This window comes from Hylobates moloch, unplaced genomic scaffold, assembly GCF_009828535.3.
Source record: "Hylobates moloch isolate HMO894 unplaced genomic scaffold, HMol_V3 SCAFFOLD_8, whole genome shotgun sequence".
NCBI lineage: Eukaryota > Metazoa > Chordata > Mammalia > Primates > Hylobatidae > Hylobates > Hylobates moloch.
Window position 1 is genome coordinate 5,483,304 of NW_026652283.1, and position 24,064 is coordinate 5,507,367.

Consider the following 24,064-nt stretch of genomic DNA (forward strand, 5'->3'; position numbering starts at 1 on the left):
TGTTGATCAAACTTGCTGGAAGAAAGATTGAATTATCTTTTCTTCTCCTTATTGAAAATATTGTTATGAAAAAGCAATCAAGAGCATGCAGCCAAAGATGTGGAGGGGAAAGCATTGAAATATAAACATATGTGTCAGTTCATAAAAAGTGAAGTTATTTGTGTTTTCTGATGACATGTGTGATATTAGCCTGAAATCGATATTTTGTTGTGATTTCTATTTTCATGCTAAATAAATACTCATAATTACATCTAATTCTATTTTATAATCGTGGGTGCTTTTTTTAACAGTCTCCAAAATTATAGGATCTTCTATCCCCAAAAAACCAGGATCTGCCCTCGTTAATGATACTACCTGCTTTTGACATAATGTACATGGAAAAGTGCTGTACCTCTGCTGTCCACATACGTGGAGAAGAACTTTACAGGGGTATCTGGAAGGAGACTGGGGACACTGAGAAGACAGATAAAATCAAGGAAGGAAAAAAGAATCAAAAGAGACAAGTGGATCTAGAGAAGCCTGGAGTTGGCAAATGAGAAAGCCAAGTCTGAAGGTGACAGGACAGGGAACGAGAAGAGTTTCCCAGAGAAGTAGGAATGAGGCCCGTCGAAAAGGGATAGGGAGGCCTATGTTAGGGCCTCATCTGTTTCTCAACTAGCAGCCCCACCCAGACCAAGCAAATGTGGGTCTTGACAGAAGCTGACACATACTCTGGAGAATCTGATGCAGGCCAACCAGAGTCCATCATGCTGGGAGAAAACTAGGAGCAGGTTATGATGTGGGATCCATGTCAAAAGAATGCCTCTTTCCTTTAGGGCCTGTGGCTTCATTCCCCTAATTAAGAGAGGACATCCTGGCGTGGAAGCCTCAGTCCTCCATTCCTCTCTCTGTTAGGCCAACAGGAAGTGAGAGAAAGGAGGGGCAATAAAACAGGAAGGTTCCTGAACTCATGTGCAGAGCTGCCTTTTTGAATTCCCATCTGGCTTTTGCCTTGTACTTCCTTTCTGGAGATAAAGCTGTACAAGCCTTGGGAAGGTTGAAGACTTAAGTGGGTTCCACCGGGTCAGGATGCAATTCCTGAGAGTGACTTCCAGCCTGGTTCAGAAGGGATCTGTCCCTGGGAACACTACCATTTGCTGCTGTGGAGGAGAAGAGGAAAGAAGAGGATGGGGGCAGGAGGCTCACCAGATGTGCAAATAGGGCTGCCTTCTTTTTATTATGATGACGATTGCTATAGTTTCTGGGGAACAACAGGTGCTGCTTGGTTCCATGGATGTTTTTTAGGTGCGATTTCTGCGGTTTTAGTGCACCAGTCACCTGGGCAGTATACACTGCACCCAATGGGCAGTCTTTTAACCCTCCCTCACCCTTTCCACCAAGGCCCTAGAGTTCGTTATCTCATTCTTATGCTTTTGTGTCCTCATAGCTTAGCTCCCACTTATAAGTGAGAACATACGATGTGTGGTTTTCCATTCCTGAGTTACTTCACTTAGAATCATGGTCTCCAACTCCATCCAGGTTGCTGCAAATGCCATTATTTCATTCCTTTTTATGGCTGAGTAGTATTCCATAGTACATATATACCACATTTTCTTTATCCACTTGTTGGTTGATGGGCGTTTGGGTTCCAGATTTTTCCAATTGCGAATTGTGCTGCTATAAACGTGTGTACAAGTGTCTTTTTAATATAATGACTTCTTTACCTCTGGGTCGATACCCAGTAGTGGGATTGCTGGATTGAATGGTAGATATTTTAGTTCTTTTTATTTAAGGTGGAGTCCTGCTCTGTCGCCCAGGCTGGAGTGCAATGGCACGATCTCGGCTCACTTCAACTCCCACCTCCTGGGCTCAAGCTATTCTCCTGCCTCAGCCTCCCAAGTAGCTGGGATTACAGGGGTGGTGACGCCCAGCTAATTCTTTTTCTTTCTTTTTTTTTTTTTTTTTTTGAGACGGCATCTCGCTCTGCCACCCAGGCTGGAGTGCAGTGGCGCAATCTCGGCTCACTGCAAGCTCCGCCTCCTGGATTCACGCCATTCTCCTGCCTCAGCCTCCCTAGTAGCTGGGACTACAGGTGCCCGCCACCACGCCCAGCTAATTTTGTTTTTGTATTTTTAGTAGAGACGGGGTTTCACCATGTTAGCCAGGATAGTCTCGATCTCCTGACCTGGTGATCAACCCACCTCGGCCTCCCAAAGTGCTGGGATTACAGGCGTGAGCCACCACGCCCAGCCTACTTTTAGCTCTTTAAGGGATCCCTGTAAAAGTTTTCCACAGTGGTTGTACTAGTTTACACTTCCACCAGCAATGTTAAAGTATTCCCTTTTCACCACATCCACGGCAACATCTATTATTTTTTAATTTTTTAATTGTGGCTGCCTTCAGAGTAAACATCAGCTTTGCTTTCCAGACCTTCCTGGCTGAGCCCGAAGTGGCGGGTTCTGCTCTCTGGCGCCCTCTGCTGCAGCAGAGCGGATCAGATACTGCCATGGGCAGGGCAAGGCTGAAAATCAACGGTCAATGATGACCTCCACTTACTGGGATTGGGATCTCTGAGACACAAATGCCCAGGGCCTGAGTTGCAGAAGACGATGGCAGTGTGGAAGGTAAGACTGAGTCATCGACAGCGATCCACACTCTTCACTTTGGCCATGCTGTAGAGAACCTGTTGGATTGTACTTGACAGAACAGGAAGGAATGTTAGAGCTTACCCAGCCCAGCCTCCTGGTTCGCTAGCCAAGGAACGTGTGTTGGAAAATAGACACTGCAGGTAAAGGTAAGGGCATCATCGGCAAAGGAAGTGCAGGTGAGTAGGGCTATGGGTGGCTAACCCTACTCTCTTCCAGAGGAACCGTGAGAGTTTCATATGAGTGAGAGCTCAGATGCTGCTTGAAAAACATAGTGGGGAGGAGAGATTGATTCAGGGGAAGGGGACAGAGAAAAGAGTAACATTGGGAGGAGTGTGCTTCTGCAGTATAGGGGAATGGGACAAGGACATCACATTGTTGAGAAAGAAGATGGCGGGCTGAAGATTAAAAACTGGAGAACCAAGCTAAAACTGCAGTGTTTTCCCAAAGTAATCAAAACAGTCAGAATAGATATGCTGAGGTCCGTTCCTGTACTGGAAGAATACTTTTCAGAGATGAAAAGTAAGTAACTGTGCAGACCAAATATGACCATTACATTTTAGGCACATTAAATAAAAGAAACTCACATGGAGACACATCCCAGTGAAATTTTTGAGTTACAAGAATAAATTTCAAAACCCTACTAGCACCAAAGCAGTAGGGGAAAAAGGCTTACAAAGGCCTATCAATCAGGCTTCTTCCAGAGGCTATTCCTCTGAAACCCTAGAAGAGTGCGGATTAATCGCCATAGCCGCGGTGTTTTGAAAGGAAGGATGGTGACCTGAGAATGGTAAATCCAGCCAAGTCATTGTTCCAACATAAAAGCAATTTCAGAGATGTATATGCTCAGAAAATATACCACCCAAATACCCCATGTCTTAGGTCAGTGTCTCTGGAAAGCAGAGTCTAAGACCTGCAGACCTTGCGTGCTAGAGATTCCTGGGGCATCTGCTTAGTGAGGGAAGCAGAATAGGCAGAGGGAGAAGTTGAACTGCAATATGTTGCAACAGAGGCCTCAGCCAATCCCACAGAAAGCTCTGGAGCTGGAGTAACATTTAGAGTTAGAATCAAGGCAAGGTGGGCCTTACCCCCCTGCAGTGATGAGTCACTGGATGTGGGCTGCCCCAGAGTGGGACAGTGACCATGGCCTGGGCAGTTCCCTTACATTTGAGGCAATTCCAGAGTGATGCACCTGTGACCATCACCAGCTGGGGGAATGAGTACCTAAGTCCTGAGGGACTTTGGTGGTATCTTTAACACTACCTTGTTAATTTTTTTCAACCTGAAGGTGTACTCAAGTGAACTAAGGGATGGATATGACAATATAAAAAGAGCAAAGAGTTTTCCTAATTCATTTTTAACCACAAACCCTGCATGGCTATATATTTCAAATAAGCCATGGAGCAAAGATTCATCCCTTGGTTTCCCATCTCATTCTTTTCCTTGCTCCAGGAAATGCTTTCCACAGCCTGCTGGAATTGTTGTAGAAAAAAAACCGGTTCTTGTCACACGCCTGGGATAATTTAGGCACATGGGACACATTGTAGGGTGAGTAGGGCAGGGTTTATTGGGTGAAAAGGAAAGAATCTCTCAGCAAAGTGAGAGGAGTTCCTGTTAACAGACCCCCATCTCGCAGATTGAATCCCAGGTCACCACCCAGGAACCGGAGAGGCTAGGCTCCTCCCCTCTGCAAACTGCTCAAACTTCCTGAGTCTCCACCCCCTCCTCCCAGTGCAGGCTGGTGGAAGATTCTCCGGGCACCGTCCCCCTTATCTTCCTCCTGCCTCTATCAGAATGTCCTACTACAATTTATGACCACTCAGAAGAGCAACTGGCACATTCCCTTTCTATTTTTCTTAACAATGACTAATCTACTTGCAAGCTTAGAATATTGTGCTGGGAAGATTAGCAAAACAAAAGACTCCTATTTCTCTTACTGAAAAGCAAAATTAGGCCATTTTATTGAGCAGAGATGTGGCAATTTTCTGCATCTTTAAAAGCTTTCTTGAGGATAGAATAATGCCATCATCACAAGTAGGATATAGTAGACCCTTTGGATCTGGAAGGGCTGTGAAGGAGATCATGTGAAGGAAAGTCTCATCTCTTCCTTTATAATACTATTCTTTTTCACAAAGAGCACATAAAGAAAATACCCTTAAGATTATTTATTTGAATCAACCATCAAGTTGATTTCATTTATTTTTGTTTTTCATAGGAAAAGAATGGTGAAATCACTCAGTGAGACAACCCTTCATAATAATGTCTACCTGGGGCTGGTAGACGTCTCTCTGTTAACTAAGTCTAGCAGTTAGTGTGTGTGGAGTGATTGCAATTGTACATGAAAATAAGTGAATGGAAAAAAAGACTGATTGCAAATTAGTTCTTGGAGGTACAATTCAGGTCATTTAAACTTTTTAATTGACATTTTATTTCTTGCATTTTCTAAGTCTTCAATGAGCATGGATCACTTTTATAATTAAACAAAATAAATGCTGTTACAAATCAATGAATGTTGTTGTACATATACCATAGGAACACAATTAAACTGAAATATTAACTACTATAATTTCTAGAAAAGAGGAATTGGATAATGAGCAATTTCTTTTTCTTTCTTCAGTGTTTCAGATTTTTGCTCACAATTTTTTTTTTTTTTTGCATGTCACAATGGAATAAAAAATTTTCATTATTTGCTTAAAGAGCTCAGGGAAGGAGTCTTCATTGTTTGCTTTATTTTTATTTTTTTATTTTTTATTTTTATTTTTTTTTTATTATTATACTTTAGGTTTTAGGGTACATGTGCACAATGTGCAGGTTTGTTACATATGTATCCACGTGCCATGTTGTTTTGCTGCACCCATTAACTCGTCATTTAGCATTAGGTATATCTCCTAATGCTGTCCCTCCCCCCTCCCCCCAACCCACAACAGTCCCCGGAGTGTGATGTTCCCCTTCCTGTGTCCATGTGTTCTCATTGTTCAATTCCCACCTATGAGTGAGAACATGCAGTGTTTGGTTTTTTGTCCTTGCGATAGTTTACTATCCATGTCCCTACAAAGGGCATGAACTCATCATTTTTTATGGCTACATAGTATTCCATGGTGTATATGTGCCACACTTTCTTAATCCAGTCTATCGTTGTTGGACATTTGGGTTGGTTCCAAGTCTTTGCTATTGTGAATAGTGCTGCAATAAACATACGTGTGCATGTGTCTTTATAGCAGCATGATTTATAGTCCTTTGGGTATATACCCAGTAATGGGATGGCTGGGTCAAATGGTATTTCTAGTTCTAGATCCCTGAGGAATCGCCACACTGACTTCCACAATGGTTGAACTAGTTTACAGTCCCACTAACAGTGTAAAAGTGTTCCTATTTCTCCGTATCCTCTCCAGCACCTGTTGTTTCCTGACTTTTTAATGATGGCCATTCTAACTGGTGTGAGATGGCATCTCACTGTGGTTTTGATTTGCATTTCTCTGATGGCCAGTGATGATGAGCATTTCTTCATGTGTTTTTTGGCTGCATAAATGTCTTGTTTTGAGAAGTGTCTGTTCATATCCTTTGCCCACTTTTTGATGGGGTTGTTTGTTTTTTTCTTGTAAATTTGTTTGAGTTCATTGTAGATTCTGGATATTAGCCCTTTGTCAGATGAGTAGGTTGCAAAAATTTTCTCCCATTCTGTAGGTTGCCTGTTCACTCTGATGGTAGTTTCTTTTGCTGTGCAGAAGCTCTTTAGTTTAATTAGATCCCATTTGTCAATTTTGGCTTTTGTTGCCATTGCTTTTGGTGTTTTAGACATGAAGTCCTTGCCCACGCCCTTGCTTTATTTTTAAATTGAAAGTGCACCTACCATGTCTTCACCCAGGTTAGCAAGTCCGTTGGAAAGTTCTCTTTACTTAGCTTAAACCCCTACCGCTGCTGCAGTAAAGCAAGCACGTCTGGTGGTCTGGCTAGTAACATGAGTGCTACTGAGACTTTGGGCCTGGGGATGGGGGCAAATTACAAAATTCCTATATTCCTTCTAGTGGAAAAGGAGAAGAAAGTTGAATCCCTCCCGAGTGTAAATCTGTCTATGGTCTGTGATATAGTGAAGTACACATTTGGTCTTCATCCCTGTTTCTTGACATGTAACTCCTAAAATCAGTGGAATCCCAAAGTGAAGTGTCATTTTGTATGCTAATAAGTTGATGGCTGGCAGACCCTGGGTAGCTTCAGGATGGGGCTGGTCACCAGAAAGACGGAGGCAGCATTAGAGGGTTGAGACTTTCAGCCCCACCCCCAGCATGTGGAGAGGGTAGAGGGGCTGTAGGTTAAGTTGCTCAAGGATGGCCAGTGATTTAACCAATCCCGCCTACTGATGAAGCTTCCAAAAAACAAAAATGAGTGGGTTCCAGAGCTGCCAGATAGCAGAACACCTGGAGGTTCCTGGAGGTGGCAGCCAGAGAGCCTGTACCCTCACTCCCAACACCCTTACCTTGCTCTTCTTTTTCCTTTTGCACAGCAGCGATCATCTTCTGACCCACTGTGTATTAATAGTTTACTCTCACTGCTGCTCTGCCTCTCTGACCCACACACAGGGCATAAGCTCCTGAGGGCAGGAATCTGTGTTTTGTTGGGTGATATATCCAAAGCGCCTCCCAGAGGCTGACACATAGTATGGGGCTCAGTACACACTTTGTTTTTTTTGGAGGCAGAGTCTTGCTCTGTCCCCCAGGCTGGAGTGCAGTGGCGCCATCTCGGCTCACTACAAGCTCCACCTCCTGGATTCAGGCCATTCTCCTGCCTCAGCCTCCCCAGTAGCTGGGACTACAGGTGCCCGCCACCATGCTTGGCTAATTTTTTGTATTTTTAGTAGAGATGGGGTTTCACTGTGTTAGCCAGGATGGTCTCGATCTCTTGACCTCGTGATCCACCCACCTCGGCCTCCCAAAGTGCTGGGATTACAGGCGTGAGCCACCGTGCCCAGCCTCAGTACACATTTTTGAATGAATCTATGTTTATTGGAATAAAAGGACTGATGAGACACATGTAGTGAAAAAAGATGAAAAGACAGCATATATAGCATGAAAGGAAAATAAAAACTCAGGACCCCAAAGCAATCTGCAAAAAGGAAAAGATGAAGCTGAAAGCTGAGTCACGCAAGAAACTGCCTTTCCTTTTGTTCCTAAGCAGAGAGCTACACAGAAAAGGCTGGGTAGTTCCACAGGAAGCTACTCTATGTTCACCTTACGTAAAATGCCGATTTACTGAGCACCAGAAAAACACACAATCGGCTGTTCTCCTACCTCCTCCTTTTCTCTTGTAACATGTGGATTCAGTAATGAGATCACACCCTCCCTCTTACCCACCCCCAGCCCACTTTTTCCCTTTAAATATTGAAGCCCTCAACTTCATCTTCAGAAAAAGGCACAGACCACAGACCTTCTGTGATTCCGTGTTCTTTCCTTCTGGGGATGTCCTTCACCTTGGCAGAATAAACTTCCAAATTGAGACTTGTCTCAGATACTTTTCTGCTTTAAAATAGCGTAATTGTGATTGAAAGAAATTAGATGTGTGTGAGGGGGAATGAGAGTCTCTAAGACACAGCAAGTGCCAATGCCCATTATAGATTTGGGGATTGTGGGTGATTTTATTTGCTTCATTGTTTGTTGGACTATCTGAGCATTTCTTGGTATGCAAGCTTAACCTTTATGATGACACAAAAATGTTTCTTTTAATTTAAAAAAGGAAGAAAAACAGGTGGGTCCTGAACCAGCCATGAGCAGCCAATGGGCCTGGAGATAGCACGGTTGGAACCAAGTGGGTGTCTTGGTGGTGGAGGCAGCCCTTGACCTTGACCATGGACTGACACTGCTTCCTGCAAATATCAACACCACCCACACTGGCAGTCATCCCTGGGGATTGCTTCCTTTGATGGGCCTGGAATCTCCATGTCATCAATGCTCCTCGCAATAACATCTTCCTCCCACTGGTCACCACACTCTCCCCAAATCAGGTAAAGCCTATTGTCAAATGATGCAATGTTCCATACTGCTGTAGTTTGAACCTCAGCTCAAGTGGTAAGTTTGCATATTAAGATGTGAGAGGCTGGATACGGTGGCTCACACCTGTAATCCCAGCACTTTGGGAGGCCAAGGCGGTCAGATCACCTGAGGTCGGGAGTTCGAGACCAGCCTCACCAACATGGAGAAACCCGTCTCTACTAAAAATACCAAATTAACCAGGCATGGTGACGCATGCTACTCAGGAGGCTGAGGCAGGAGAATCGCTTGAACCTGGGAGGCGGAGGTTGCGGTGAGTCGAGATTGCACTGTTGTGCTCCAGCCTGGACAAGAAGAGTGAAACTCCGTCTTAAAAAAAAAAATTTTTTTTGAGGAAATTAAAACTGGTTGTAGATTTCCTGTACAGGAGTGGCCTGGTACACATTAGCCTACTGCTCTCACTAAGAGCTGTATCTATGTCCTATTAGCCCCACAAAAGAAGAAGCCGCTTTCCTGAGCAAGGGTTGGCAGTCAGTGCAATTCTGCATGTTCCTAGGAGGAAAACAGAAATGTGGTGGGCAGCTCTGGTGACCAGCCAGCACCTACAGGCCCGCACATTGCCAGGTGTGCTCCAACAGCAGAACCATAGCTCTCATTTTTCCTCTGGAGTACCATCCCCCCTGCAGCTTCCACTCAGGCATTCCGTTGGACTCTAGTCAGGCTGACCTACAAGGAACTAGGATGAAGCGATTGTGCAACAGATTTCTGGGCAGCAGGTGGGCCTGAGGTGTATGAACGGCAATGATGAGTGATGTTTGGCCCGTGCTTCCAACTTTACATCATGATCTCAGCACAGCACTCTGGGAAGCTGCTACCAATTGATTACGTTAGTATTGCAAGATGTAACCTCTTCACCGTCGGGGTTTGTCATTAATTTGTATTTAGAATGGTAAACCCCTTACCTCCTGTGCCTTCACACTTCCTGTCTACTTGTCTTACCTAATATTTCTCCATAGCACTTATTACTATCCAAAACACTGTACATTTAGCTTACTGTCTGTCTTTCCCCAGGATGTAAGCTTCATGAGGCAGAGATTTTGTCTCCTTTATCTTCTGCTCTGTCTCCAGTCTGAGAACAATGCCTGGCACATAGTAGAAGCTCAATAAATATTCAAAGGAAAGGAGAGGGGAGGGGAGGAGAGACAGGAGAGGAAAGGGGGAGGGAGGGAGGGAAGGAAAGGAAAGGGGGATGGAAGGAAGGAGGAAAGGAAAGGGGGAGGGAAGGAAGAAAGGAAAGGGAGAGAGAGACAAGGCACCAAAGACAACAGGTGCATCTTTATAAAGAATGTGTTCATTTATTATTTTAAATCTGAACTTTTATAAAATGATGGTTATCTGCATTTAGCTCCAAACGTTTTTGTGACGTGAAGTGGAGACAAGCCCAGGTTTGGACCTTTGCACCTTACTATCAGGTCCAGCGGCTGCACCATTCAGCCCTGTAACTTAATTTGCATCTGCTGAGACTGTGGCAGCCCCATTGCAAGTGACTCAGTTTTCTTGTAGTGATAGTAGGTAGGGGATGCTGTGCTCCTGACTGCATTTCTCTTATAGCTGGCCAAAGTCAGAAATGACGGTGAAATACAAGAGGGTGCCCCAGGGCACATGGGAATGCTCGCGGTGCCTGAGAACTCTGGGGTGGAGAGACCCCAATGGGGTTCCAATCCCTCAAAAGGATGCAGCTTAAAAGGGGACCTAAAAGAAACTTAAGCTTGAAGTTTCTGAGATGTAGCGTCATTTATCTTCCTTCCTACACTCATTCTCTCAGGCGCTTTCTTTTTACACATACTCCCTCTTCAAGACCCCATCAAGCCAGGCCCCTGCAGACAGACAGCACGCCATGTGGGTGCAGGAACATGCTTACGTGCACGTGCGTGTCTCTGCTGCCGTGCCCTCCTCTGCTGCAGGCGGAACTGCTCACACGTTGGTGTGCTGAGAGCCTGACGACATCATGCTGCCCGGCTGGCTTTGGCTCGAAGGTGCTGAGCTGGCTGCCCGGCTCCTGCTTCGATCCCCACCTCCTGGGCTCCTCAGGGCAGGCTCATCCATCAGCTTGAGCTTCTCGTGCTCCTCTTTCAGGAAGAAGTCCACTAATAAGCTCTTCTCTTTCTTGATCTGGTCGCTGATGTCCGTGGGGATGTCTGGAATCATCCAGTCCACGAGGACGCTCAGGAACATCACGAGGTTCTGCAAAAAGCCAAGGAGAGAGGGGCTGAGTTGGAGAGGCCTGGCCTGGGCAGGTGGTGGCCCTGGAGCAGAATGCCTCCGTGTCAATCCTGGCTTTTGCAACTTACCAGCCCAGTGATTGCAACCAATAAGCATAACTCCACCTCGGTGTCCTCACCCATAAAATGGAGCGGTAACACTGCCTACCCTGGAGTGGTTGTCAGGATGAAATGGGTTAATTACATGTGGAGCATCTGTGGCAGTGCCTGGCACAGAGCAGGACTCCGTCAGTAGTAGCTACTGCTTCTTCCCTTCCCCAGGACTTCTGCCCCCACACCATCCTCAGAGTGTTCCCATGTGTCCAGTTCTTGCTTCTTGGCCTCTAAGCCTCCAGGCCCTCCCTGCTTTAGAAAATGGAAAGTGGCTTTCTAGCAAGTGGCCACAAAGCCCAGTGGCTTCTCCTGGGCTGTCACTGTGCCACTTGCTCCTCCCCTCCCTCCATCTGGCTCTCTCTATCCTCTAAACGAGAGACAGATTTGAGGTTTCTGCATTGACTTTGGGCCTTTGCGCCTTTGCTGACCCCACCCACTGCTGACATTCACCTTATACCGCTCTCAGTCACTGCAGCCACCTCGGCTAACCCTGCCTGTCTGGGAACCCCTGCGTCCAGCTTGCCTCGATTGGGTCTAGGCTTTGACACACACTTGCAGTGGTCTTCCTTCTGGCTGCTAAGCCACATCCCTTTGCTGGTGCACACAGTAGGCCAGGACTACCTTTTCCCCGGAGCACTTACTGCTCAGTGAATGAATACAGGACAACACCTGGCATGGCTCAATGAATGCATCTGATTCCCATCCATTTCCCCAAGCCACACTTCACCCAGCTTTACCCAACACACTCCTCCCACTGTGATACTCTTCTCTGGCTGCCAGTTACATGCTCACATGCCTTTTCCCGAGACTGGGACTGAGCCCTTGAACCCTACATGTTCTTAGGGGTTCAGGGAAAGACGCTGGGGACCAACTGCTGCTTCCAGAGGCTCCTGGGCATCTTGGGTGCTTGGGAGCTGCTTCACCAAGTCACACACTCTTCCTCTGAATCCACTCCTTCCGGTGTGAGTGAAATGTGACATACGGGAAAGTGAGGAGACTCCTGGGGGTGGGGCAGCAGGGGATGTCTGAGCGATCATTCAAACATATCGCCTCCATCTCTCCAGAGGAAGAATGGCTGTCTTCTTTAGGTGAAAGACTAGCCGATGGGCTTCTCCACTTTCTGGGCTGGGGTCTGGGGGCAGGATACTTTAGAGCCCCCCAGAGATCTGCCTTCAGGGAATACAAAAGCCTGAGGGAGCCGAAGAGAAAAGGATCTGGGCTCGTTCTCCAGCCCTGCTTGAAGACCCGGGGCACCCAGAGTGGGAATTGGGGGCCCTTGAGCTCAGAGAATCTCAGCGATGCAATTAGAGCTGGGGCTATTGTCCCAGATAGGAATCACTGGGCTCGAGTTTGCTATTCATTCAGGGATGGCTCGATGGCTCTGGGGGCCCTTCTCACCAGATGTCTCAGTGGCTAAAACAACACTAACAAAGGAGGGAGCCCAGAGTGCAAGAAGAAAGGTTCCAAACCTGAGCTCTTTCATGGCTGCAGAAATGAGATGGGGCTGTTTGTCTGCCCCAGGCTGGGACTCTGGTTTCAATGGCCCTTTTCCTTTCTTTGCCTTAGGTTTAAACAGGAATCTCTCTCTGCCCTGCAACTTACGCCACATCTGTCTTGTAACCTTACACTGTGTTTTATTCTCTGTCTGCAAAGTCCACCCGTTAAAGAAAGCCCTCTCAAGAGTCCTCCTGCTTCACTCAGGAAAGGAGCCCTCACTTCTGCCTGCCACACTTGAAGCTTGCTTATGTCACAGAGGAGTACCATGGGAACCCGGCGGTAGGTGCAAGCAATGAGTGCAGTGTCCTTGCTCCTGCAGCCCAGATTCTAATGGGCTATTCCCTATCCCAGCAACTCACCTGGAAGATTATGACAAAAGCCAGACGGGCAGACAGAACAAACCAGTACTGTTTCGAAAACTCATAAGGGTTCGGGGCCCATGGCGGCTCTCGGTAATCCTTAAACCTGCCCAAAGAGAAATGTGGTGTTACGATCGGGAGCGGATGGAGAACAGGGTGGTCCTTCTCTGGGTGAAACCTCAAGGGCTGGCTAGAGCATCAGGCATGTATGCCCTTGGCGTTGACTTGGGAAATAGGGGGAAGTCGGGGGAATCTATGGCCTAACCAACAAATTTCCAAAAAGGACTAAAGTCCAAAAGAGCCAATGTCAGCCTAGAAATGTCCTAAAAAGACGCTTCTACTACCCTCTCCAACAGCTCCCAAAGCTTACTTTGGTGTCAGGCACCAACTCCCAAAGGAGCCCAGGGCATCTGAGGGTAGTCCAGGCCAGTGGGACCACCTGGGCCTCCCACTAGCCTGTGGCCTCTGTGTGGGTAGGGGAGACCCAGACACCCTGAATGGTGCTCTGCAGCCGGGGTGGGGGGTCGGGGAAGATGCAGACACCAGCAGGCAGTCTTGGGCTTCTTCCCCTTCCAGATGCTTCAAGACTACGGCCACTAGAGGGGCTGGCCTTGCTTCGTGGCTACGTTCTTGAACCAAAAAGAAGGCCGATCCAGACCAAGCTGGAGGCTGAGTGAACTTGGGATGGGAGGGTCATTAAGCATCACAGTTGATCAGTATTCTGTTTTGCTAATCATCTTCCTGACCTGTCTGCATGGTTTAAACTACAAAATGTTAACGCCTGACGTGAGCTCATGCCTCTTTCTCAGACCCATAGAGAAGCCTTGGGTTTTCCCTCACCCTTGCCTTTTCACCCCCATTCCAGAATGATTCATGTGAAAACTAGCTCATTTTCTCAGACTCACATTTTTCTAAGCCTGGAAAAATGACAAGGGGCTGGTACCAGAACTATGACCCTTCCTGGAACAGTTTTCTCCATGGAATTCAACAAATCTTTGCTCGTCCTGGGCCAGAGAAAGAGGTGGGTGGTGTCAGGCCACCAAGCAGTGATAGGGACCCTGCCCTGGTCAATTCCTGAGCAAAGGGTTTTTCTGGAAGGTTTCACATTTCATCTTCATGACAACATCCTCAGGCAGGCATTGTTACCCCAGCATAACATAGGAGGAAACTGAGGCTTGGAGAAGTTGAAGTGTGTGGCCAGAGTCTCGTGACCAGTAAAGGTGGAGTCAGGGTAGGAATGCGAGTCTGGCTGAATCTGGGCTTTCTTCCCATTATCACAGGGCATCTTACCAACGGCCACAGTTTAGGGGACATTCACAAGTAGGTGCTCTTTGGTCCCTTCTCCTGCCATAAATGAATTAGCTGCTCTAAAAGGCCCATGCAAAAGCCAGTTTGTTTTCCATTGTCTAAAGAGAGATGAGAGAAGAAGAGAGAGGAAGAGGAAAAAGAGACGCACACACAAAGATAGAAAAGGGCGCAGTGATAGAGTCAGCAACAGAAAGACACAACTGAGAGGTGGACACTGGGGACTGGACTAGGGTTTGGCAGGAGGCCAGGAGCTACCCTCTTCCCTGCCCGACTCCCCCTCTCCCAACAGCTGATCACAGCTGCCGCAAGCTTGGTTTGACATCCGGATGAAAAGCAAAGCTAACTGCAGCCCAGCAGAGCACCACGGGATTCATCATAACTATCCTCAGCTGAGGACAGAAACATGGCCAGCTCCAGATTATCCTTGCTGATGGGAAAGAGGGAGAGCGTGGATAAATGAATAAGAACATCTTGGGGTGGGAAAAACCTCAGACTCACCTATCCTCCTATCGCCCCCAGACAGGACGCCATGGCAGCACCAATTTATCTCACTCTTCTAGAGACCTCCAGAGGAGGGTGCCACACACACACGCACATGTGTGCACACACGCACTCCTTACCATGGGGAAATCCTCCCCCAGGTTCAGCCCAATCCCTACTGCTACAATGAAAGTCCATTTCTCTTGTTCTCTAGCTCCATCTCTGCAGGAACAGCTGCTCACTGACCTCAGTATGCGAGCCACTGCTCACCCCTCTTTTTTCCAGTCTGAAAAGAATCCATAAATAATCTAATTCTGGTTCCACCTCTGCTATTAACTCACCCCAGCTTTTGGAAATGTCACTTTGTCCTCCCTCAGTGTCTAAAACATGTTTTAAGTTTAACAAGCATATCCACCTAATTGAGGATCTGCAGAAAGATTAACACAGAGATCTGTTCAGAAAACTCTACTTGAAAATAGCTCGATGCAGCTAGGCTAAGTGTGGTTCTGTTAGGAACTGATGGTAAGCCATGCCACAGAAAAGAACAGTGAGCAATTTAATATTCATCTGTTCACATTTCTTTCCAAAGCTAACTTTATAAAAACTATGACCTACAGTGGGAAATACATTTTACATTCATGCACATACACAGACTGCAATAAAAATTACACAAAACATACTTTGCTGTGTGCAATGCACTAGAATGCACTAGTATTTTCCTACTCTGTCCGATCCTAACCCACCCTATGCTTTTTTATTTTTTATTTTTTTGAGATGGAGTCTCGCTCTGTCACCCAGGCTGGAGTGCAGTAACGTGATCTCGACTCCCTGCAACCTCCGCCTCCCAGGCCATTCTCCTGCCTCTGCCTCAGTCCCTCAGCTGGGACTACAGGCGCCCGCCACCACACCTGGCTAATTTTTTGTATTTTTAGTAGAGACGTGGTTTCACTGTGTTAGCCAGGATGGTCTCGATCTCCTGACCTCCTGATCCGCCCGCGCTGGCCAACACACCCTATTCTTTAAAATGCCGATCATGACCCACTAAAGTGATTTAATAATTCACTAACGAACCATGACTCATAATTTGAAAAATCTTGATTCTCCTAAGCCTCTACCACCAGGTAAATGACTCGTTGTTTACATTCCAATGTAAGTTCAGATTTCACAATTGTTTTTAAATTTTACCCTAAGAAGTCAGGCTAATCAAATGTTTCACTGAGTAACTTAGAAGACACTAATTAAACAAAGAGATAATTAGCTTTAAGAATAGAAGTGTTCACCAAAGAGAGTGGCTAATCAACCTAATTATTTCCACCACCGTGATGCTGAGTGTTTTGTTTCTAAACCCAGTGCTTAGCACTGGCAACAGTTTGTGCTTTGGAGGCAGCAGGTGAGGGGTTGAAAGCCCTGTCCGGCTCTATAGTTCTCTGTCCTCTTGCAAGTTACCTAACCTTCTGATGCCCAGCTTTCTCATCTATAAAATGGGCCTGAACTTTCCATCACAGAGTTGTTCTGAAGACAGAGGGTCAACGCCGAGTGCTCTGCACACTATCTGGCCCATCAGAGGAACCCAATAAACAGCAACTATTCTTTCTCTTTTTACTGGAGGTTACTTATGGAATACTCCTTTTCTGTTAAAAGAGGACAGAGCATGTAGACCGTGGCTTCCAGTTCCTCCTAGCTTTCCAGGAGGATTTTTGAGCATGCAAGCACTAAATGCTGCAAGTTTTAGTGCAAATCAGGAGTCAGCCAAGGGCACAGCCGCACAGGGCTTCTCTCAGGACCTCTGTCCAGGTAAACAGCATGGAATGAGCAAGTGCTGGCTGGTGGGTGGAGGCCGCCAGACAGCTCCACAACAGACCTGTTCCCGTGGTTTGGGGAGCTCGGGTCTCCCAAAGTCCCACTGAGTTCCCCAGCACTGGGTGGGCCCCCACATCTGGTCAGCCTGCAGCTGCCAGCCGTGGCGCCCAAAGAGAAGCAGAGTTTTATCCCCGGAATATTATTTTAGGGACATTCCTGGATCTCACCCTCACCCCTCCAGTCCTCCTTCATCTTCCTTGAGGCTTAACATAAACTTTGAGAGTTCCCCTGAGTTTTCTAATAAGGAGAGACTTCCAATAATGAGACAACTAGCCTGTCTAAAAAGCTAGTCTGCTTCTGCAGCAGCTATGCCAGTTACTACCTGTAAGAGACCAAGGAAGTCATTCCACATTTCTGAACCTAGGTCCCTGACCTACAGAGTGGAACTCCCAAAATGTGTATCCCAGCGCTGAGCACAGAGGAGCTGTCTCAGTCCCAGCCAGGAGTGAATAATAGATGTGTGTGCATGTATGTCTGCTTGTGTGTATACCTTGCATGTCAAAGGAAGACACTGTGAGAATTAAGACAATCTATGTGAATATGATTTCCGGAGCTTCTGCAGAAAATGAACACAATGGTTTCTTCTGGGATAGAACAGCTTGCGTGGGGGCTGAGAAGTGACCCTTTTCTTCTTATATACATACACAATATGTGTCTACGAAATTAGTTACTTTTATAATTAAAAAGTTCAAAATGGTAAAAGATGAATGTAATTAATGGCAATACACAGTTGATTCAAGTACATTCTTATATGAAGCTTTCCTGAGCAAAATTATAGTGTTAATTTGAACAGACATATAATAAATGAAACTGATACAGAAATCAACATTACGTTTTAGCTTTAAAATTATGTTAATGTTTTGTCTAGATTGTTCTAACTTTGTGAAAAATCACAATGATTGAATTGAGTTTGTACATGACTTAAATAAGATTTCCATTAACTCAAAATATCTTTCATTATAAAACAAACCCATGAAACAATACCTTAAAAGTTCTACAAGTTAATACTATGTTAATGCTTAGAAAAATGCCTAGAAAACATTCACCCGTAAGTATCACCCTATTACTGCTGGAAGGATGTCTGGGGTTGGGCAGGGGTTAGGGTGGAGGCAAAATAGAGGTGGAGTGATTACCTGTAATGTTTAGAATTTTTGTAGAACTAGATTAATAAATGACATATCATTAAACCTGAAGTAAAAAAAAAACAAAAACGAAAAGAATCTTTGAAGATTTGTTATTCCAAAGTCCCCATTTTTACAGATGAAAAAACCGAGGTGCAGAGAGGAGAGAGACTCAAGGCTCAGCTGTCCTCATCCTGTCCTCACTTGCAGGGTGACTAGTGACAGTGACATCTGCCACAATTCATCACAAAACAAAATCACTGTGGGCAGGGACGGCGCTGAAGTCAACGATCAGTAACAGCTTTTTAATGAGCTTTTGTTATGTAATGAATCAGCTAGTAAATGCATTTCTCAACTCCAAATAGTGGCTATTTTAATAGCCCCAGTGGAAATTCATGTCATGTTAATGCTGAACACAACTACATACAATATTTTCATACCATCTGAGCTACTTAAAACTGCCTTCTGGAATTGGTCCTTAACAAAGGAAAATAGTACAGGCAATTAGGAACTAATGAGTAGCATGTCATCCAGTGGTTGATAAGAATCAAGAAAGGCGGCACCCAGAAAAGCTGACAGCCTCCGGTTTCGGTGGGAAGCAGATGGGAGGCAGCCACGGGTTGGAAGGGAACACACCTCCTCAAAGACTTTTCTCAGGATACGGGGTATGTAAGCCCTTAGGACCTGCAGGAAAACCTGGCAGAAGCCATCCACAGAAGCTGCTGCTGGATGCTCAAAAAACACCTCCAAGCAGACCCACTGGGTCGACAATGCCCAGATAGGCTCTTCGAGCTCTGAGACAAGATACCTCTGCTCCCTTCCAGCTGAGCTGAGAAGTCAAGCCCACATCCGTCTTCCAGGATGTGGCGGCCCCTCGACCCTGTCAAATGGCTGCTAATCATGCCTGCAGATTGATGTCACAGGACTGTTTACGGAGCAGCCCTGCCAGAGCAGTCAGATGACTGAGGCAAGCATAGCTCCAAAATGCTGGGAATGCATCTCAAACGGGCAGCCGGAGACTTGTCCTAACTTTTATTGCTATTTTTAAGATACCTCTATCCCTGGCAAGGCTGGGTTGGAGCCGGAGACCTCAGTTTTATTTGACCACATTTATCTCCAGAGGTCACTGAAAGCTAAGAATAAGAAGGGTCAACAAGTTCCCAATGCTATTTGCCAGAAAATCATGGCAAACCTCGTTTCCCACCACGGAAGCAGTTTTAACCGGCTCTAGGACTAGCTGAAGAGTTATCTCTGTTTCTCAAAATATTTCTCTATCATAGTCCCTTCTCCTCCTCCTCCCCTCTCTCTTTCTTCTCTCTCTCTCTTCCATGTACATATATATGTATATGGAATTATCTCAAGAATCTCAATTCCTGACTTAGAAAGATATCCATAGAGGTTATGCCTCTGCTTTCTAAATCTCCAGAGGACTGAGTGACCCAGACAAGTTCACACAGCAGGCAGTGGATAGGACTCACATGAGGCAGAGATTTCCATCAACAGCCCTTATCAATCTAGGAAACGCAGCTCCCAGAGCACACCTATTTGACATATTATGTCTAGATCACATGCTGACCCTATTTTCTGAACATCTACCTACATTTCATAGTAGGGCATCTCTTTATGTTAAACATAACCCTCAGTGTAACCCAATAGTCTTCACACTGTAGGCAGACACATAACACCAATAAAAAGCTTGACCTCATCACTGCCCTCTGAAACCCCTGCAGTGGTATCCTGTGGCCCTAACAGAGACTCCACGCACCTCAACAGGCCCAGCATCCTCTCCTTAATAGGGAGTTCATTTTTTCTTTCAGCCTCCTCTCTCATGGCTTACCGCTCTCGCCTGAGCCTGTCTCCCCGGAACACAGTGTTCTCGCGGAACCTCCGTCACCACCTGACACACCCCTTGCTGCCCCATGGCCCACCACCCTCCCCACTCCACTTACCAGCCAGGCTGACGTGGCCATATGAGAGAGGAGTTTCAATGTCATCGTCTCCGTGGCCATTCTGGTACTGTTCATTCTTCAGGTTTCACTCCCTTGAAACATCCCCTAAACACTTAAGTCTGGGTTAGGTGGAGGGCCTCCCTCGTCAGGGATCCCTTAGCTCTCTGCTGTTGCCCTACTGTCAATCATTAAAACTATATTTCAATTTTAATTCTTTGTTTACTTACTTGTCTGCTCCATCCAGAGTTCTTGCTCCCTATTATATAACCAATGCCAAGCCTTTAGTAGGGTCTCAAAAATATTTGCCTAATGAATCTGTAATCCTCACTGGTACTGAGAGAGAGGAAGCAAAAGTGATGGATGCTTCAAAGTCACTTCAGCTTGATTTTGCGATGATTTCCTGACACTAAACAAGTCCGGTGTCTTTCTATTGCATCACATTATAATTCCCGTCAGATTTCAGGACTTCCCGTTACGTACTTTATCCCATCTCTTCAAAGTCAACAACCTTTTGGCTGATGCTGTCGTAGGAGTTTCTACATTTACTGTATTTCCTTTATTAATCCCTTTACTGTGTCCCCTTGCTAACCATATCACCTAGCCCCAAGTCTTTATCCAACAACCCACATTTGTCCCCACCCCATGGCTTTGCCCATGATGACTCCCCACCTAGAATGCTTTTCTTTTCTCTCTTACAACACCTAGCAGCCCCTCCAGGAGGCCCACCCTTTCCATTCTAGTCCCTCAAGTAATCTCCCTCTCCTTTGAGCACCCACAATGTATGGTCCATACATAAGCTCACCAAATAACCTGCTATTTCGTATCTGTTCTGTTTATTTTCTTCTCAACCAGACCATAGCCCCCTTGATGGTGAGGACAAGCCTCTTTGTCTGCTCCATAGTATCTAGAAAAAGGCAGTCCATAAATATTTTTTGAGTCATCCAAACTGATTTATAACAATTGATTCATAACAACTGCAGAGAGAGCAGGAGACAGACGGAAAGGAGAACGATGTACAGTCATGTGTTGCCTAACAATGGGGATATGTTCTGAGACATGCATCATTAGGTGACTTTGCAAACATCACAGAATGTGCTTATACAAATTTAGATGCTATATAGCCTACAACACCTAGGCTATAAGGTATAGTCTATTACTCCCAGGCTACAGACTTGTACGGCATGTTACTGTGTACTGAATACTGTAGGCAGTAATATAGTGGTAAGTATTTGTGTACCTAAATATATCTAAATACAGAAGATGTATGGTAAAAATATGGTATTATCATCTTATGGGACAATCGCCATATATGTGGTCTGTTGTTGTCCAAAACATCGTCGTGTTGGGCAGGGCTGTCATTCTAGGTCATCCCCATAATTATTTGGGTCTATTGCATCTGGTCCACCACTGCCCTCCTCCTGAAGATTACTTTACCTGCAGAACTGAACCTCCTGGTCAAACTGTGAGTTTTCTGGCTGGGTCCCCTCCTTCAGCTGGCTGACGTTGAAAAAGGAGAGGGTGTGGTTGACAAAGCCGTGCAGAGTCCCATTGTGACTGTAGGAGTACTGGTACACCAGGCGGGGGATAAAGTCGGAGGTGATCGCAATGACAAAAGCCTGAGGGACAGAACCATAAGCACTGAGTAGCCAGGATTGATGCTGAAAAGGACTGTCCGCTCTTAGGCTCTCCATCAGAAGGAGCTGCTCTGACTGACACAGAAGCTCATGCAGCATGCTCAGGTCCCTAAGCTCATGCAGCTGAGTCACATGCCTTTTCCATGTTTGATGTGTGTAAGTACAGTAAATCCACCAGACAGTGGCTGTCAAAAGAGCACACGTCAACTACCGCAGCAAAGGATGCTAAGTCAGTTTGGACCATTTGGTGCTGGAAGGATTAAACCACTTCTGAAATATCTGACATAGCTGTTGAGCAAGCCAAAACAGGGTGCACGCTTTCCTGAAAAAATTACCTATAGTGATGAGGGCACTACATAAGTATAATGGGCAAGGAAACGGAATGCCCATGTACATCTGCCCCTGAGTGGTACCAGAAAGCCAGAAATACCAAGAATATGATTCCACAGTTTGCTTAATTTGACCATTATCTCTCAACACTTTTTAGCATGTCATGTAATAGAAGTTATTCTTGTATCCATTTTACTTAAGAAAACAGAGACACAGCAGAGAAAGAAACAGGTACTGCTAGATGGAGCCACACACACCCAACACAGCATCTGGCATGTCTACGTGCTCTATAAATGTCCATGGAGCAAACCAAATGACAAATAAATGATCGCATATTTGAACCCGGAGGTACTTTCTGCAAAGAAAGTCTTAAATCTTTTTGGCAGGTGTTTATACTGCATTCTGCACCAACAATTAAAGTCCTTTACCAAAATGTAGTTCAGATATTGTTCTCTAAATGTGTATGTGAATGTGAATGGCCAGAATCATATTTGAGAATGAATAACATCATAATCATAGCTACAACTTACTGGGCACTTGTTATATGTCCTTTCATTATGCCATCTAATTTCCCAAATGATCTTATTTGGTGGGTACTATTATTATCTCCCATTTGACAGACAAGTAAACAAGTCTTAAAGAGGCCAGGGAAGTAAGACTGCACGTCATTTCGTACTATAGATGCAAAGTGATTAATACTCAGGGCCTCTGTTCTAACAGACACAACTTCAAAGTAGCGGACTGATCTGTTTCCCAAATTGCACCTTATTTCTAAGCCTCGAGATGTGCACTTCCTACATCACAACATCAAAATGCAGTGGGCTGACTTTCTCTGCCTCACCTCACACCTTCCAGCCATTTTATGTGATCTCGGTAGGAAATCAGGTCAGAGTCAAATCACTGTTTGCCTCCCAAGGGAAAAGGGCTGTGGCTTTGCGTGCACTGAGCTGGCTGACACGTTCCTGGGAGGTGGGACAGGAGGCCCTTCCTGGCCACTGTCCATATAGAATACAGCAGAAAAGGAGCTGGCTGGGGCCTAGCAGGATTTCCTCTGCAGTGTAGACACGTCTGGCAAGCGAGTTAAGGAGGTCACCACAGGTGGGACCCTTCTTCTTCTATGTCCTATCTTAACCTACGCAGTGCCAGAGTCCACGGGGATAATTAAGACTTTGCACTGACAACCTGCAGGAACCGTAATTAGGGATTGTAGCCTGGGCAATGCTCCAGGTATTGTTTAACTCAGGAGTAGAATAAGAAGGGAAAGAGATGCACAGATACATAGAATTCTTTCCTCATTATTCTTGGCTCCGAGGAAAGATCTGATTTTGACCGTCAGGGCCAAGGTATGCATTCTGATGGATAATTACCTTTCTCTTTGTGAAATTAAAAAGAAACCTACACAGCCTCAGCGACAGCATGATGAGTTACAAGGCATTTGTGAGCTGTTAACCAGAGCACTGTCACCAATAAAGCTCCAAATGGAAAAGGCTGGGAGGTGCAAGAGCCGGCTTCCCACTTTGAAGACTTCAGCTTCTCTGGAAGCCCTTCCCACAGAGCGAGTGTGTCATGAATGTGAGTACTTACGTTGCTGATAACAGAGAACTTGCCAATTCCAGAGAGAATGTCAAACCAGATTCCTACGAGACAGAAAAGAGCGCGTCTGGCTCACGCCCACCCTCGGCCCAGTGATGACAACGCTGAAGCTACAGGTGATGTTTTGAAAGGTGAACTACGGAGCAGCTTTGCTGAGTCCCCCAGAATGGGCTTTTCTGGAAAGGCTTAGGTAGCCCCCTGTCTGGAAGCTCAGATCACAAGTAGGGGTGGATAATGTGGTCTCAGAAGGCGTCCCTGCACTTCAGGATATGAGGATGAGGGGTCCAAAGGGAAGAGGGCCTTTCCCAGCCCTCTTGAATCCTGGTGTGGTGTGACTGTGGCCAGAGGGGACAGAATGGCAGAAGGATGGGCCTGGTGGGACCTCTAAGTGGGGCACATACCGATATCTTTGGTTCTTACAGCATCCGGCCGTCTCAGCTCTGTAATAAACTTCTTTGCATCGAGCCGCACCTCAATGACATTGTTGAGGAGGGCAAACACAGGTGCCAGGGGAAAGGAGGCCACGAAGAGGGTGACGAAACCAAACTGGATGACTGCGAGAGAGAACAGCATGAGGGCTTCAGCAGGAACAAGCAGGACTCAGGTCCCTTCTGGCTTGCAGCTACGGCCCCTTGTCCTTTCTTCCTTGGGTCTCTTTCCCATATGGGGTAATTTTTAGTCTCTCTTTTCCTCCTGTGTCACATACACAGTATTTCTTTCTAAGTACCTGCAGGCCTACTGGTCAATGCTATCACTTGGGAGCAAAGCTCTGGATTAGGCATGGTGGGGAGATACAAGAAAAAAAAGTCTTAATTCCTCCCTTCACCCTTTCCCCCCAGTCACTAATCCTACTGATCTAACTCAGGGGTTGGTAAACTTTTTTAGTAAAAGGCCAGATCATAATAAACATTTTTGGATTTGCAGGCCATATGGTTTTGTCACAACAACTCAAC

General features: G+C 45.9%; 1 protein-coding gene across 1 annotated transcript in view; it reads right to left on the reverse strand.

Annotated features, from left to right (window-relative positions):
• Positions 1-9,953: 9,953 nt before the first annotated feature.
• Positions 9,954-24,064, reverse strand: part of ANO2 (anoctamin 2) — a 355,270-nt gene continuing 341,159 nt past the window's right edge. Inside the window, exons 23-27 of the mRNA XM_058442076.1 lie at positions 23,513-23,665; positions 23,103-23,155; positions 20,989-21,170; positions 12,837-12,942; positions 9,954-10,849 (exon numbers count right to left, since the gene is read on the reverse strand). Coding sequence (XP_058298059.1) covers positions 10,580-10,849; positions 12,837-12,942; positions 20,989-21,170; positions 23,103-23,155; positions 23,513-23,665 — 764 coding nt within the window. The 3' untranslated portion in view covers positions 9,954-10,579. The remainder of the gene's footprint in view (positions 10,850-12,836; positions 12,943-20,988; positions 21,171-23,102; positions 23,156-23,512; positions 23,666-24,064) is intronic.